Source organism: Mirounga leonina, unplaced genomic scaffold (assembly GCF_011800145.1).
Source record: "Mirounga leonina isolate KUSES-001 unplaced genomic scaffold, KU_Mleo_1.0 Mir_173, whole genome shotgun sequence".
Lineage (NCBI taxonomy): Eukaryota > Metazoa > Chordata > Mammalia > Carnivora > Phocidae > Mirounga > Mirounga leonina.
The window spans coordinates 29,636,660-29,654,197 of record NW_023270447.1 but is presented as its reverse complement, the minus strand read 5'-3'; the positions used below and the strand labels follow the sequence as shown (position 1 = coordinate 29,654,197).

The following is a 17,538-nucleotide window of genomic DNA, read 5'->3' as shown; positions in this document are numbered from 1 at the left end:
GTATCTATTGACAGAGGAATGGATAAAGAAAATTTGGTATATACATTTACACACACACACACACACAGGAATATTATTCCACCATAAAAAGGAAATTCTGCTATTTGAGACAACATGGATGGACCTTGGGGGCATATGCTAAGGGAAATAAGTCAGAGAAAGACAAATACTGCATGATCTCACTTATATGTGAAATCTTAGAAAGCCAAACTCATAGAAACAGAGTAGTTAACAATGCAGTATTATATATTCGAAAATTGCTAGGAGAGTAGATCCTAAATGTACTCACTGCATGTACAAAAAAGGTAATTATTTGAGGTAAGGGATGTGTTAACTAACATTATGGTGCTAACCATTTTGCAATATATACATGTGTCAAATCATTGCATGGAATACCTTAAACTTACACAATTTTATATATCAATTATATCTTTTTTTTTCTGGGGATTTTTATTTATTTATTTGGTATTAAAATCCACTGGTTCTTGAGTAACACATGAAGTCTGAAAACAATCAACTTTCTTGAGCCTTATTTATTTATTTTTATTTTTATTTTAAGTAATTTTTTTTTGGTAGCTTCAAGTTTTCATTTAAATTCCAGTTAGTTAACATATAGTGTACGATGAGTTTCAGGAGTAGGATTTAGTGATTCATCACTTACATATAACACCCAGTGATCATCACAACAAGTGCCCTTCTACTCCCCATCACCCATTTAACCTGTCCCCCTGCCCACCTCCTCTCCAGCAACCATCAGTTCTCTGTAGGTAAGAGTCTGTTTGTATCAATTATATCTTAATAAAGCTGGAAAAAAAATAAAGTCAAAGTGGCTGTTTCTGACAAAAGTTTGTAGTATTGTACAAATTCAGCCAGCATCCATCTATTTAATAAAATACTGAGAGGAGTATTATGGTGGGTGATGTGTAAGTCTGTGTCTTTTTTAGAAAGCTAAATTTAAAGATTATATGTTGCTTTTTCATAAAAAATGCAAGTTCATATTGAATAAAACAAAATTGATTGAGAGACTCAAGAAAGCCCCCAGATGCTTCAGAGACCAGCTGACGAGTAATCATCTTGAAGTGACCAAACTCAATCTGATGCTAAAGTAGTTACTTGATAGCATAGCTGATTGAAGTCTTCATTGGTGTTGTAAAAGCTGGGAGAATTTGGTTCCCAAATCCCATCCCAAATGTGGTGAGTCTCTGGGCCAATTTATAGAGAGCAGATTTAAGTAGATCTGATTTTTGCCATCAATCTGAGCAAGATGGAAACTTGTATACTAGCTGCAAATCTTTGCAAAATCTTGTTCTGAGTTGGAGAAAATGCAGACCACTGGGGTCAACCAGACAATGGAATTAGGATTATGGCCAATATCCAGTTGCATGCCCCCCCACTGCTTTCCCAACACAGCTCACACAATGGATTTGAGCTGTTCTAGACTCCAGGATAGGAATGACAGTGGAAGCAAAACTGCAGGTAGAGATTGTAGGAATGGGGGTAGAGATGGCAAAGAAGAAGAACAAGCTATGTTAAATAATGGTGTGTAAATATAATTGTCAAAGTTATTAAAACAATTGATTTCTTTTGAGAGAGAGAGAGAATGCGCATGCACAAGCAGGGAGGAGGGGGAGGGGCCAAAGGAGAGGGGGAGAGAGAGAGAGAGAGAGAATCATAAGTAGGCTCCATGCCCTGCGTGGAGCCCCATGTGGGGCTTCATCTCACCACCCTGAGATCATGACCTGAGCCGAAATCAAGCCTCAGACAACTAACCAACTGAACTACCCAGGCGCCCTCCAACACAGGTTTTTAGATGGGACCTATCACACCTCTGAGCTCATGTGAGGGGCTGGTGTCTTCCAAAAGCTCAAGGAAGGGAGAGCTGGGAATATTAATTTCTGGAAGGTGCTTGTTTATTCAAATGCTACCATTTATGAGCAAGGGCTACCTGAATTATTGGATTATTTGTGTGTGTAGAGGAATGAGAGGCAGGTTTGAAACTGTGTCTTCAATGCCAATTCTACAGGCTCTCTTAGAAGAAGATGAGCTAAGTACAGACTACCAAATGATCTCTTCTACCATCTCTATGTCTTGTTTCTTTATTATTAAGGAGTTAAGCCTTTTTTATTTTCATTCCATTGATGATACAAGCAATTCGTCAAACATGAAGATTCCTGGTTTCCTTAGTGAAGTGACGGCTGTTTGCCGAGCGAGGTTAGGCCCTCCTGCTTCAGTCTGAGTTCTTGAGATGGTCTGCAAAATGAGAAAGAATCTCCTGCTCTTTTAAGTCAGGGAACAGTGGGAGGACCTGACCATGGCAGGGTGTGCAGATGGTGGTGACATGGTCCTCAACACTTGCTGATCTCCAAAAGCCTTCTGTTTTACCTCAGTTGATTCTCTGTTTGGGATTGCGGCTCCTCTGTCATAGCTAGTCAGAAATCTGTGGGTTTTTGCTGAAATCGGCCTGACCCCCAGCAGCACAGAAAACAGAGGACCCTGATGAGAGTAAGTTGATAGCAGAGAAGTGGATGAATTTGAGGCATGTGTCCTGGAGTTGGAATTGACAGCTGTTTTTTTGTATTTCAACATACAGAAACTGAATATTTCTTTAAAGAAGTCACTTAAAAATCTAGTGAGCTGTGAGGTTTTCTTCTCTCTGACTTCAATTCTTTGATTCTCCTAATATTTTTATTTGACTCGACTGTGAAAATTTAACTGGTTCAGTTCCTGTTCCCTGGCAGGAGGAGGCTGGCACTCTGCCACGTGGGCTGGGCCTTTACTATGGTTCAGTCTCCTTTTCTCGGAGTCCCTGAACCCTGGAAGTTGCTGAAGAAATTTATGTGCCTATTTCTGTGTCTCCTTAGCTGTCCAGACAGAGCAGCTACACTCAGCCTCAGTCCTTGTACAGGTTCTACAAACAGGTAAGTGACTTGCTGCTTTCCACTTTTCCTAGGCACTTGCAAATAGTAGTCTTCCTTTTTAATTAAAAAAAAATCATTTAGAATGAAAAACTAGTTAATGATTTTTTATGCTATCTGCTCATCCTCTCTTTACTCATCTTATGTGTAATGTAGAGTAAGTAAGAGGCACAAATGCAAGCTTTGTGACAGTATATGTTCCCTGTTTTTCAATATTTAATGGAAAATATATTTGATTTTCTCCTGGATTGAGAAGCATGGCAGTGACACCTCGTTTGACGGGGATGCAAGAAAAGAAGCTGCAAAATTATTTTGGAGGAAAATAATTTACCCTTCTCTATAAACCTAATGTCCATGAATTCTCTGGACATAATTTTGACAGAAATGCTGTGACCAAGGGCCTACTGTGATGGTGATTTATGGTGGACATTGTGTTTTGGGGGCCTATATAAAAGAGAGTTACAAGAAAGATGACAAAGTTCCCATTGTCCTTCTTGCCTTTCAAGAGAATGAAATTTCAGAATGCAATATAGGAACATATTCACCGTCTATATTTCTTCATGAATATCATAAAGGGTGGGATGCTTTCAAATTCCTCCTTAATCTGAAGCAAAAAAAGTGACTATGAACTTAGATGCAGTTAAAGAACTTGGACTACTTCAAAATCAATCTATTTCCTTTGAAGAATGTGAGGTTTTTTATTGTGAAGATAGATTTAATCTGATAATCTTATATAGCGCTCTCTCCTGAATGTTTGGCGGATTTGAGGCAACCCATCTCTTTAAGGAAGAATGTCCTTATCTCTGGGTGACCAAGACTGAAACCTGGCCACACATGTTTGCTGAGACCCAACCGTGGTCAAAAGTAGCATATATAGAGTTTTCTGGAGTGTGTTTGTGTGGGGGAAGGGGTAGGGGAGGGGGAGAAAAGGTAGAAGGAGAAGGGCGGGGGAGAGAGAGAGAGAGAGAGAGAGAGAGAGAGAGAAAGGGGCAGCAAACTTAGATTGTGAGATTCTCTTGGAATGAAACCAAAGCCCAAACTTCTCTTGATTGGTACTAGATCCTGAAGTTTCCCATTGTATCCATTATATTAAAAGACCAAAATGAATTTACTTATTTTTCTGCTAAAGGACATTGTTTCCAATATTTGCTGTTATAAACAATGCTTTTGTAATGTATTCGTGAATATAACTGTGCACAAAAATACTTCTTTTAACCAACTGAGCCACCCAGGTGCCCAAAGATTTTATTTATTTGAGAGAGAGAATGAGAGAGAGAGAGCAGGAGAAAAAATACTTCTTTTATACTTTCCCAAGAGTGTTATAGAAATGCCTATTCCCTTATCTTCTTGCCAATATTTGATATTACCAAACTTTGGAATATTTGCAATTTGATGGTCAAAAGATGGTTTCTCATTTTCTTCTTTGCTTATTCCTGATTACTAGCAAGTCTATGTGTATTGGCCATTTACATTTCTTCTCTGAAATAGTTATTTATGTCTAACAATTTAAAGGAAGGGACCCTAGGAATAATATCCCCTGAGTATTTTTATGTTCCAAACTCCTTGTCTGTGGTCTTTATACTTGAATGATCATCAGAGTATGTAATTCTTTGGGGGATTTTGTAATGTTTCTACAGGATTGATGTTGCTGTGGAAAACCTAGGGCCAGACTTACTTATTTATTTTAATTTTTTCCCTTTGAGTGATTTGATCTTTCTTCCTGGCTGCCCCAAACATCTAAAAAAATTTTTGTTGATGTCTGGTCAATTTACTTGGATATGTCATCATGTTGACAATCCTGGATCAGTTAAGGAAACTTTTTATTGAAGTATAACACATAAACAGAGAAATGCACAATTGATAAATGTACCAATTGACAAACTTTTATAAATTAGACACATATTAATATAGCTACTACTTTGATGAAGAAATAGATTATTATCATCATTTCAAAAGACTCCTTGCTGATTCTTCCTGGTTATTACCAGCCAAAGATAACTATTACTTTGGCTTGTGTCGACATTAATAACTTCTTCTTTTTGAATTCTATATAAATGGAATCATATCAAAATATGTACTCTTGGGTGTCTGACCTCTTACATTCAATATTACGTTTGAGGGATTGAGCTAAACAAGGGAGTGGATTATAAAATCAGACCTCTACAAATCAGATATCTTACGCAGTATTAGGTTTGACTAATCATTTCAAGGATAAAGGCAATCAGAAATCTCAGAGAAGGCAGAAAGGGTACAAGATTATTCTTTGTGGCTCCTAGGTCCTTCCTTTGCATATTAGACATATGCTTTCTGTATAAAAGAACAGGCAGGATTGTTTTATGAAGTTTGTGGGCCACCTTACGTATTGAAGAGTGGTTACGTTATGGAACGTTTATATGTCAGTGCTATAGACTGAATGTGCACCCCCCACCCCAAACTCATATGTTGAAGCCCTAATCCCCAATGTGACTATACTTGGAGATGGGGCCTCTAAGGAAGTAATTAAGGTTAAATGAGGTAATAAGAGTGGGGCCTTAATTCAATAGGATAAGCGTTCATATAAGAAGGGACACCAGAGAGCTCACACTCTCCCCACGAACATACAAGGAGGGGTCATGGGAGAGCACAATGAGATGGCAGCCACCTGCCAGGAAAGAGAAGAGGTTTCAGGATGAAATCTACTTTGCTGCACAGTGATCTTGGACTTCTCAGCTTCCAGAACTGTGAGAAATAAATTTCTGTTGTCCCAGTTCATGGTATTTTGTATGGCAGCCTGAGTCGACTAAGACAATCAGCTCACATGACAATTCCCATGAAGACATGCCTCATAAATCCATAGAAGCTATATTTATTTATTCTAAGTAATCCTTAGCCAGGAGCATCCTGTTAAGGACATTCAAGAGGTAAGTACTTTCCTTGTAGGAAATATCATTAGTCTATTTAGCTGGAGATAAGATCATTAGCATATTTTCAAAGAAATTAGGCTGGGTCATTTTTCTTTTTTTCCCTGAGTGTTACTTGGTAAAGTGAGTGAATGCATCTCAGGAGATCTGCTTTAGCTCCCTACCTCCCTACTGATTCATCCATATTATGTGTGTTGGAGTCATTTGTTCATTTTCATTGTCATATAGGATGCCAGTATAATGATTCCATCATACCTTTTTTTTTTTTTTTTTTAAAGTAGGCTCCATGCCCAGTGTGGAGCCCAACTCGGGGCTTGAACTCAAGACTGTGAGATCAAGACCTGAGCCGAGATCAAGAGTCAGACACTTAACTGACTGAGCCACCCAGGCGCTATTTTAAAAAAAAACAAAAACCTGCTTTTTTTTTTTTACATAAAATTACTGTTGGTGGACATTTGAGTTTTCCAGTTGGGGGCTATTACAAATAATAGTGCTATAAGCCTTCTTGTACATGTGTTTTGGTTCACACATTCATATTTTTTGACGAATATAAATATAAAATTTCTGGGTCATCGGATTTGTGTATGTTCAGCTTCAGTGGATACTGACAAAGCTTTCCAATGTAGCCCTACCAATTTCCACTGCCAGAGCAGTGCATGAGAGTTTCTGTCACTTTTAAAGTTTTCCCAGCACTTTTCATTACAATATGTAGCCATTCTGGTATGTGAACTGTAGCATGACATTTTGTGAATTTGGTTTTCTTTGATTAGACTAGTCAGTAATTTATTTATTTTATAGTTTAAACCAATTACTATATTAATTTATCCTATTTTCAATTTATAAAATCTGTCTGGTATTTTTGTTAATTCCCTCTTATATTTCTAAAGTTTGTTTCTGTATTCTTTTCTGTTTCTATTTTCTATTTTCAAAACTTTCCTTCTTTCTTGTTATTAGCCAAGTGTACTTTTATCACAAGGTTGATATAAAGTGTTTATATTATTGTTATTTTCTTTATATTTACAATTTTGATTTTTAATTTCCTTTTGGATGTTAAAGTTAAGAAGATCTTTGAAAAATTCCAAGAGGTTGCTTTTCTCTTTGTTTACACTTATTCTTTTCTCGTTTTATTATAGTCATTGTATGTAGTCTTTAGTATTTTTACTTTCGGTTATTTAAAGAGGTTTTCTTTCCACATGTATAGCCATATTTTTAAATGTTTCACATAGTATTCTTTTGTAGTGTAGAGAATTGCCAGCATCACTACACCTGATCCTTTCAGGTTTTTTTTTTTTAAGATTTTATTTATCATGTATTTATTTTAGAGAGAGAGCCTGAGTGAGTGAGTGGTGGGAGGAGAGGGAGAGAGAATCCACAGCAGACTCAATGCTGAGCATGGAGCCCAACGCGGGGCACAGAGCCTGACCTGGGCTCAATCCCACTACTGGGAGATCATGACCTGAACAGAAACCAAGAGTTGGTCACTCAACCCACTGAGCCACCCAGGCACCCTGCAGCTGATCCTTTCAGTTTTAAATCCACCACCAAAGAGTGTCTCTTCTCAGGAAGTAAGTCATTCTGGGCCTGAGTCTCATTGGTTCACATAAAGTCCTCAGGCCTCCCCTGAACCACTCACTGTGCTCTGACTGGGTGAGGGATGAGTCCTACATTCTCTTCGGAGCCAGAAAGAAAATCAACTGGGCTGGAAGTTCCAGGAACCCCAATTGTAGATATAGGTTTTGGAGAGAATTTGGTGCTTGTGGTTTTTTTCTTGTTTGTATGTATCTGTACCTTATCCCTTTCAGACCTCTTGGATTATGGAGAGGAACTGTTTTAAGTTTTTCCCTGGCCTGTCCACGCCTTTATGCCTTGCTTCTCTGAATCAGAAAGGACCCCAGTTCTCATTGCCCATGTTGGAGCAAGCCACATACTACTGCTGAGTAATTGGGTTAGAAGAGATCTGTGGACAATCTAGTTTTACCGTGCCCATCTTGCCTCTAGCTCTAGATTCTCCACATGAGATGTTAAGGAGATTTGCCAGAATTTTCTCCACTTGCTTTCCTTATACTCTGCTGTTGTCATGGAAGAGCTATTTCTGTCTTTTTCCGTAGTGACTGCGTTGACATTCAGTTAGCCAGTCATTCAACAACTTGTACTTTTCATTTTTCTTTGATTATTTCCCTGTATTTCTTGGACGAAAGAATCATGAAAGGGATTACTCAGTAAGTCAATGTTTTTAATCTTCTGTTATTCTGTTTATTATCTTAGACTTATTCTTTTATAGGTTCTGTCAAATTGGTAGCACAGATTATAACATAACTTGTGGATCATCAAGAATAAACTATAGTTATATTTATAATCATAAGACTATTTGATAATACCAGTGTTAAAACAGAAAGAACTCTGAGTAAAGGGAAAACATTCCTATGTTTTTATATACTTGAAGGAAAAGAATTATTTGGCTGCATGTCTACATTTTTGCTTAGACATCTTGAAGTTACCGTTTCAACTACTTTAGGGAATTGCTTTGGAAGGGGTGGCTGGTAGGTGGAGAATACTTACATGAACTTCAAGAACATGTTGGAAATTATCCACTTCCATAAACTTCAAAAGTCACATGTGATGTTGTGCTTTTTGAAGTTTATTGTTAATAAGTTATCTTCATACTTAACACAGTTCATATTTATTACAAGGTTTATATGTGTCTGGTTGCTTAAATCTGGAAGGTTTTATGTCTGATTGGCTCTGTTTTAAGTGTTATTTTTGCTTTTTTCTTCTTTTATAGTAGGTTTTGAAGTAGGATAGTTGCTTGTCCTTTTAACAGGAAAGCAAGTTGCTAATCAAAAATAAATAATAACATATAAGAAAAGAAAACGAATTCTAGGAAAACTTATGGTAAGCTCTTGTGATCTACCCTCGGTCAATTTTTAAAATTGTCCTGTCTAAACAGACTCCACAAGAGATTATTGTTTGACATGAAAACTTACAAACCACATAAAGACCTCGTTCACCAAAGCAGATTCTGTTCCTGGGTCCAAATGGGGCTGGGAAGTCTAGCTTTTTCAACTCGGTAAAATCTGTTTTCCGAGGCCATGTAACACACCAGGCTCTGGTGGGCTCTGATACAACTGGAGTATCTGACAAGGTATGTCCATTCAAGGTCACTCAGCCTTTGCTTCTTTGTTCAAGTTAATTAGTTTTGAAAAGTCTTTTGCTGATGGACTTCATTCCACGTAGACTTTATCTCCATTTGCAATTAAAAAAATGTACTCTTAAAATTGCTTTTTTTCTCCTCTTGTAGTACAGGACATATTCCATTAAGGATTTGAAGGATGGCAACACCTGACTGTTTATTCTGTGTGACTCAATGGGGCTGCGTGAGAAGGAAAAAGGGTGCGTGGATGACATAGTCTACATCTTAAAAGGCCACATTTCTGACAGATACCAGGTATGATTGGGCTAATCATTGAGAAATTATAACTGATATTTAAAATGTTTGTTTTTGCTCACTATTGACAACAGCCGATACTAGTCTAATTTAATGCATTACCATTTATTTTCTTGAACTATACTTGTTCAAGGTCATTTGTTCCTTTTTGATATTTTATTTTACAAAGAATTAAAACATCCAAAAGACTCTTCTGTCATAGCTGTCATAACAACTCTGAATGTTGTTATATATTCAATTGCCTTTGGCTATGTGAAACAGAAATCCAATACATCAATTTACTCACATAGGTCATTTCTCTTATGTAACAGAAGTCTGAATGTAGGCAGCTTTGGGTCCGTGTGGAAGCTCTCTGAGGTTATCAATTTCAAGGGTCCATCTCACTTTCTCTTATGAGACCCTCAGTATGGGGTGCTTTGTGTCCCCCTAAAATTCACATGCTAAAGCCCTAATCCCCAGTGTGGTGGTATTAGGAGGTGGGGTCTTTGAGAGGTGATTAGGTCATGAAGGTAAATCCCTCATGAATGGGATTAGTGTCCTTACAAGAAGAGATAGGGGAGAGATGATGTTTCTCTCTGCCATATGAGGACACAGCAAGAAGGTAGCTGTCTACAAATCAGGAAGAAGGCTCTCATCAGACACCAAATCGGCTAGCACCTTGATCTTGGACTTTCTAGGCCTCAGAACTGTAAGAAGCAATTTTTGTTCTTTATGGCACCAAATATGGTAATTTGTTATAGCAGCCCAAGCTGCTTTAGTCAGTATACCTGACTAAAACGTGTGGCTTTCATCCTTACGCTCTCCAGATGTTCACACTGAGCCCTGTCTGTGGTCTAGGCAAGAGGAGCGGGGATTAAAGAGAAAGCCACTTTAGTTTGTCACTTTTTAAAACTTTCTAGTCTTTTTTATAGACATTTAGATTTTGAATTAATCATTAATTTACTTTGTTCCAAATGAATAGTCAATTGTGCCAGCATCTTTTGTTGAATGTCTTTGCATCTTTTCCCTACCAAATACAGGGATTGGTTTGTTCTATTGATGTATTTATCAATTCCTTTATGATATTATTTTTATTACCATATCATTTAATTTTTTTTAATTACCATAGCAATCAACTATGTTTTGATACCTCACTGGACAAGTCATGCTCATTATTTATTTCTTGCATTTGTTTTTCTTGACTATTTTCACAATATACTTTTCCAAGTGAGCCTGTTTGTGTTTTGATTGTTTGTGTTTGATTTGTTGGTGCTTTGATTAAAATTACATTAAAATTTTATATCAAAATTTGATTTACATCTTCACATATCCAGTGTTCTTATCCAGAAACACAGCATGTTTTATTTTTCTATTCATGCAAGGGCTTTTCATTCTTTAGTATAGCATTGTCTTGTAGAGGTAAAGTTTATTTTTAAATATTCTTTTTTTAAAAACAACTTTATTATAGAGAATTTTAAACTAATGCAAAAGTAGACAAAACTATTTAATGAATTCCCATTTACTCAGCTTCAACAATTTTTGACTCATGGCCCATCATCTGTGTCTATCCACTTTCTCCTTTCCTGTATTACTTGGAATCGAATTTAATACATCATAACATATAATCCATAAATCATAGCAAGTACACCAAAACTCTGATGACAAATACCTAACCCACCCTTACTAATCAACTAACACTTACCCAAACCACATGCAATTAGTTTTGGTGTACTGAAATATAGTCTAAAGTCAACTTTACAAAATAAGGCATAGTCAAAGAATCCATTTTCTTTCTCTGGCCCTTCAAATACATTTCTTCCCTTTTCTTATAAGCAACCATATAACAATTTATAGTTTACTTTCCTTTTTCACTACATAAGAAAATACTTACAGATTTGTGGTTCTCCTCTTTTTAGAGAATTCACCAAATACTCTATGTTATTGATATATTAGAATCTTGCCACTACAAATAGTCCTGAAGTTGATAGGCTTGCACATGCATCATTTTGTATTTTTGCCAGTATACCTGTGACAGATTCCCAGCAGAGGGACTGCTAGTTCAAGAGTAAATGCATCTCATTTTGAACTACTTTCGGCCCTTACATTCTGTGTGATGATACCAGATTTCTTTCTGAAAGCTCTCACCTCCACCACATTACTTCTATCTAGAACACTTTCGTCCATATGCTCATTCCCTTTAGCAGACTAACTCCCCCTACTTTGTAGCTCCCAGATTACTTGTCCCTTTCTTGCAGAAACTTTACCTGACTGCATGAATGGGCTGCTAGCTACTTGCATAGACTGTCTTCTCTACCGGATTGTTAGCCTCATACTATCAGAGACTTGCACACTGTCTGATACATAGTATGTGTTCATGAATATCTATGGAATTAATATGTTGCTTTATGTTTACCTTACAGTTTAATTCCACGAAACCAATCATACCAGGTCATAGTAACTATATTGATTACCCATTGCTGAAGGACAGAATCCATTGTGTGGCATTTGTGTTCGACATCAACTCTGTTGAATACCTCTCTTGTGACATGATGCAAAGATCAAAAAAATTCAAAGGGAGTTGATAAAGTGTGGTGAGTCTCATTCCACTTTGCTATTAAGGGTAATTAATTAGACTATATTATAGATTGATTTTAGAACAGGATGAAAAATTTGAGAAATTGCATATATGAATCTTCCCTGGCCCATCAGTGTGGTTCAAGCAAATCAAGCACTTGATAGCTGTATGACTTCGTGCCATGACCTAAACTCTCTATGTCTCAATTTCCGAATCTGTAAAATTAGTATAACAATAGCACCTATCTCAGAAATTTATTATAAGGATTAAACAAATCAATATATTTGAAGAGTTTAACACAGTCTTCACCACCTGCTACCACTGTATCCTAACATGAATTAATTTGCCAAAAGTTCTAGATTTCCCCTTGGGCCTTAAATGATTAGAAATGGAAAACAGTATTTCAGTAAGAAAACGCGGCAGGGAAGTAAGATGTTAGGTAGGGCAGGGTAGCATAAAGGCTTTGGAGAAGGTAAACAGGATCGGGGAATTAAGGTGCCCCATACTGGCTTTTCTTGGCTTTATTCCCCTTTCTGTCTGGGAGAGAGCCAGTTTATCACAACTCTGGTTAAGTTAGAAGCATGGAGTGATTTACTTGCTCACTGAAATTTGAAATTTTGCCAGGGAGGGGTGCAGGGAGCTGGCTGTTAACTTTGTGACAGAAGAGCAATGTATTTGTGATGCTTTGACACATGCTATTTCCTTCTTGAGGATTCTTCTCCCCCATCTTGTTTATGAGATCTCTTTTCTCTAGTCTGCATAAAAACAACCGTTTGGGCAGGACAGAAGACCAATCAACAATATTGTAACATCAATAGCTTTCTCTTTAGCTATCTCTTCCAAGAGGTGGCTTCATTTGAAGACTCATTTCTTACCATGGAAAGCAATGAAGGGAATTTCCTATGTCAGACGAATTCCAGGTACTGATGAGTACTTGAGCGGGCTATTTTTAGGGGCGGTGGGCCTCCCCAATTCTCTGAAATTGCTCCATAGATACCCTGTTGCATAATTTATAGCTGATTAACTAAAACATACTGATGCTGTCTTTCTTTCTTTCTTTCTTTCTTTCTTTCTTTCTTTCTTTCTTTCTTTCTTCTTTCTTTCTTTCTTTCTTTCTTTCTTTCTTTCTTTCTTTCTTTCTTTCTCCTTTCTTTCTTTCTTTCTTTCTTTCTTTCTTTCTTTCTTTCTTTCTTTCTTTCTTTCTTTCTTTCTTTCTTCCTTCCTTCCTTCCTTCCTTCCTTCCTTCCTTCCTTCCTTCCTTCCTTCCTTCCTTTCTTTCTTTCTTTCTTTCTTTCTTTCTTTCTTTCTTTCTTTCTTTCTTTCTTTCTTTCTTCTTTCTTTCTTACTGATACTGTCTTTAATGATCAAAGTGACATGTATCTGTTCGGCCTAGGTGTAGCACATGTGGTTTTGCTCACTCATGTGGATAGAATGGATCTGATTACAAGAGGTGACCTTAGAGACATATACAGATGTATGCCTGTGAAGCTCAAGGTAATGAATGATGTTCCTCTTTGTAGACACATTTTCTGGGATATGTCACTATAATCACATGATATTACTGTGAATAAAAATAAAAATGGACACCTACTGAACTTAAGAATTAAAACAATTGCTTGGGTAATTCAGACTTATGTCTCAAGATTTAAAAATTAAATATATATTCATTTTTACAAGGACACAGATCATTCCATTCATTATAATTTAACCCAAATAGGTTCAATTCAACAAATATTTATTGATTGCCTGTCATAATTGAGTCAGTGTGATAGTCTCTAACCAGATACGCAGAAAACTAAAACAATTTCTCTGCACTCAAAAGCTTATAATTTTATTAGTGGAGGTGAGGGGATGGGGGGAGTGGGATAGGAAAGAATTGACAGAGTATGAGTATGATAAATCTCACGAAGGGACTCAAAATCAAAAGTTTAGAGGAGGTGGGGAGCTCGGGTGGCTCAGATGGTTGAGCGTCTCCTTTGGCTTGGGTCATGATCCCAGGGTCCCAGGATTGAGCCCTGCGTCAGGCTCCCTGCTCAGTGAAGAGCCTGCTTTTCCCTCTCCCTCTGCTGTTCTCTCTTCTTGTGCTCTCTGGCTCTATCTCTATGTCAAATAAATAAATAAAATCTTTAAAAAAAAAGTTTAGAGGAGGAAAATATTGTGTTAAAGGGGATGGGGAAGATTTCATTCCTGGAGTGTCACTGGGAAATAGCTTTCAAAGAGGAGGAGGATTTCAGGAGGTGAAGAGACAAAATGCGGAAAAAATTCAGGCTATGAGGATAGCCTAAGTCAATACCTCAGTGTAGGAAGAGGCAGTGTGAGTGGGAAGCATGGGGTCATTCAGTTTAGTGGAGGGCTGAATCTTTGTAGGGGGAGATAGAGAAGTTATATTTGCATGAGGTGACTTTACTTAATTAGGTGCATTATGGGGAATCATAGCAATTTTTTTCTCTTAAGTTTTTATTTAAATTCCAGTTAGTTAACATACAGTGCAATATTAGTTTCAAGTGTATAATATAGTGATTCAACATATCCATATATCACCCAGTGCTCATCACAACAAGTGCCCTCCTTAATCCCCATCACCTGTTTCCCCCATCCCTCCCACCCCTTCCTCTCTGGTATAACCTTCAGTTTGTTCTCTATAGTTCAGAGTTTATCTCTTAGTTTGTCTCTCTCTCTCTCTGTCTCTCTTTTTTTTACCCTTTGCTCATTGGTTTCTTAAATTCCACATATGAGTGAAATCATATGGTATTTGTCTTTCTCTGACTTATTTCACTTAGCATAATACTCTCTAGCTCCATCCATATTGTTGCAAATGGCAAGATTTCATTCTTTTTGATGGCTGAGTAATATTCCATTATATATATGTATACACACACACCACATCTTCTTTATCCATTCATCAGTCAATGGACACTTGGGCTATTTCCATAATTTGGCTATTATAGATAATGCTGCTATAAAAAGTAGTGATATAACCAAACTGAAGCTTCACAAAAATTAATCTGCTACCTACATGCAGAATGAATTGAGTCAAAAGGAACCTGGACTTGGGAATACCAGTTGGGAAGATGTAATGATAGCTAGTATTTGTTGAGCACTAAATATGTGATAAATTTTCTTATTCAATACTTACAACAACCTTGTGTCATTACCACATTTTATAGATGAAGAAACAAAAGCATAAAGTAAAGCATTTGCCAGTGTTTTTGACAGTGACGAGAAATAACAGAGCCCTATTTTGAACCCAGACAATGTCATTCCCAGATAAAGTAGTCTAAGCAAGAATTAAAATATCATTATTAAACTAGTCTAGTAAATTTGACTAATTCATGAGAATAACTCTTAATAGGAAACAGGGAAATTACAGATTCTAGCATAAGGGTATTAAAAATGCTTCAGTTTCAAAGTAATCTATATGGAACTATTAGTTACCTTTCATTTCTAAATCATATGGAATCTATTATGTGCATTCTTGATGAAAATTCATAGTGATATTGGAGATTGACTTGTGAAGCTCTTTAAGAAAGTATTTATGGGATCAGATCTCTATCTTCATTTTCCCCAATAGGAATACTATTGCCAAGCTCCTGCTTTTTGTTATTGCTTTCACAATATATATTGACCTAAAATAGTCTTTGTCACTGTTTCTATATTGCAGTTAGAGACCGTCCACAGAGAACTTGGATTTGCTCTTTCTAACATCTTGGTGGTTAGTAATTACACTTCAGAGTGGGAGTTGGACCCCATAAAGACATTCTGATCCTCTCTGCACTGAGACAGACGCTGTGGGCTGCAGATGACTTCTTAGAGGATTTGCCTCTTGAGAAAACAGGTAGATGCATTTGGTGGTATCGAGATTTGAAGGTGTCCTGTATGGCTATTCCTGCTTGGATCTATTGGGTATGTGGCAGTTCACTGTGTCACTGTAGGTTGCGGTCTTGTGAGTAGTCCTCCCCTTTAATTAACTGGCTGGATGTGTTTTTTTTCCCCTCACATTTCCTGATTTCCCACACTTAGGGTACATCTTAGAGAATTTGCACTACTTCTCTTTCCCCCATGTCTTAAGATAGAATCTTTGAAATGATGCACCTCTGTCATTTCTACTGTCTGAACACCCCAAGTTGTATCCTTGCCCTCTTCTCTCAAAAAATATGCTTCTTTGCTTGTGACCAGAAATGGATTTGATCAGCGTTGTTCCTGATCAGATGTGATCTTTGATTACTTGCTGCTTTCTTGGGACCTATGTTTTTGCCTTTTTTGCCTTGACTTTTTTGACGTGTCTCCCGCCTCAGAGTTTCTCTTAATGCCACGTGGTCAGTGCTAGGTAGATGTATGTGCCTTTCATATTTATGGCCTCAGATTTTAGCATTACATGTATTCTCTCTCAAATTCTCTCAAGAATACATGCTGTACTGTTTCAATCAAAGATCAGACAGAAGTTTCAATTTATACTCAAATCTTATTTTAGTTTGTGAGAAATCAAATTAGAATATCATATCCTCTTTATTCTCTCTCACTTGCAAACTGCTAAGAAACTCTCAGGTTACTACTGACTCCACCATCTTGGTTTCTCCATGTCTTCTCTTCTTCACGGAGCATTCACTCCCAAAGTCAGGGCTGGTTGGCTTAGACCCTCCAGTAGCCCAATGTTCCTCCTCCTTCTGGTTGCTTTTCCCTAGATTATCCAGTAAGAATATTTTGTTTCTCTTTTCTCAGAGATCAAAGAAAAGGAATAATCAAGTGTGTAAAAGAAGGAAAAAATATGTGAACCCTTCACATACTAATAATATTTATCTCATCATAGAAGATTGAAAATTGAGAAATAAGAAAACACAGGAAAAAGAGAAGTAGCTGAAACAGAAGGGACATGTTTTATTTATGTCTGGGATGAAGATACATATATAAAATCATAATACCTGCAACTAATGAGGAACAGTGGGCTTTAAAGCCATTAATGGTGAGAAAAAATGATCATAATTTTTTTGGATTTATGTTCTGTATCTGTGAAAATTGAAAGTTTCTGTTTAGAAAATCTGAATTTAACTTGTGTGTGTGTGTGATTTTGGAAAAGTTTATTTTAATTTGTCAGCATCTTCTGGTCTTCACCTACATCATCTTAATTTTGTCTTCTTGTTTTATTTCTAAAGTATTTGATCTTCTCTTTGGGTCTCCAGTTAATGTTATATTCTTTAACCTAAAGCCATTTTTTTTTGTTTAATATCTGAAACCCTCTTCTGAGAAGTGACAATATTGGTAAGAGTTTGAGAGGATTAAAACTGACAAAGACTATTGTTTGATTTTTTCGGTCAATTATGACCATTTTAGTTACAAGTGACAAACCTCAACCTGAATTACATGATTAAAAAATAATCAAACCATATAAAAGGCTGGGATTGAACTTAACTGCCTCAGAAATGGTTGAATCTAGGGATTCAAAAGCTATTCTCTCTTTCTCTCTCTCATACACATGCACGCACACTCACACACACACACACACACACACATTCTGGTTCCTTCTTCGTGTCTATTGCTGTCATTCTCTCAGTCTAGCATTCTTGATAAATCTTAAGCCATTTGAATCCAAGCTTCAAGTTGACATTCATTCAGTCTTGTGACCCAAAAAGGAAGAGGGCTTTTCTTTTCCAGTTTTGCTGTGAAATAATCCAAAAAAAAGGACTGCAATTGATTTAGTTCAAATCATATGCCTACCCCAGGAACAAT

General features: G+C 36.9%; 1 protein-coding gene across 1 annotated transcript; it reads left to right on the top strand.

Annotated features, from left to right (window-relative positions):
• Positions 1–1,717: 1,717 nt before the first annotated feature.
• IFI44 (interferon induced protein 44) lies at positions 1,718–17,197 on the top strand. Its single transcript, XM_035018180.1, is given in 13 exon segments — positions 1,718–3,298; positions 3,301–3,517; positions 3,520–3,628; positions 8,002–8,034; positions 8,763–8,824; positions 8,827–8,957; positions 9,114–9,260; positions 11,660–11,789; positions 11,792–11,830; positions 13,208–13,308; positions 15,476–15,560; positions 15,563–15,649; positions 16,534–17,197. Coding segments are annotated over 13 exon segments (1,287 nt in total). The 5' UTR covers positions 1,718–3,172; the 3' UTR covers positions 16,554–17,197.
• Positions 17,198–17,538: the final 341 nt, after the last annotated feature.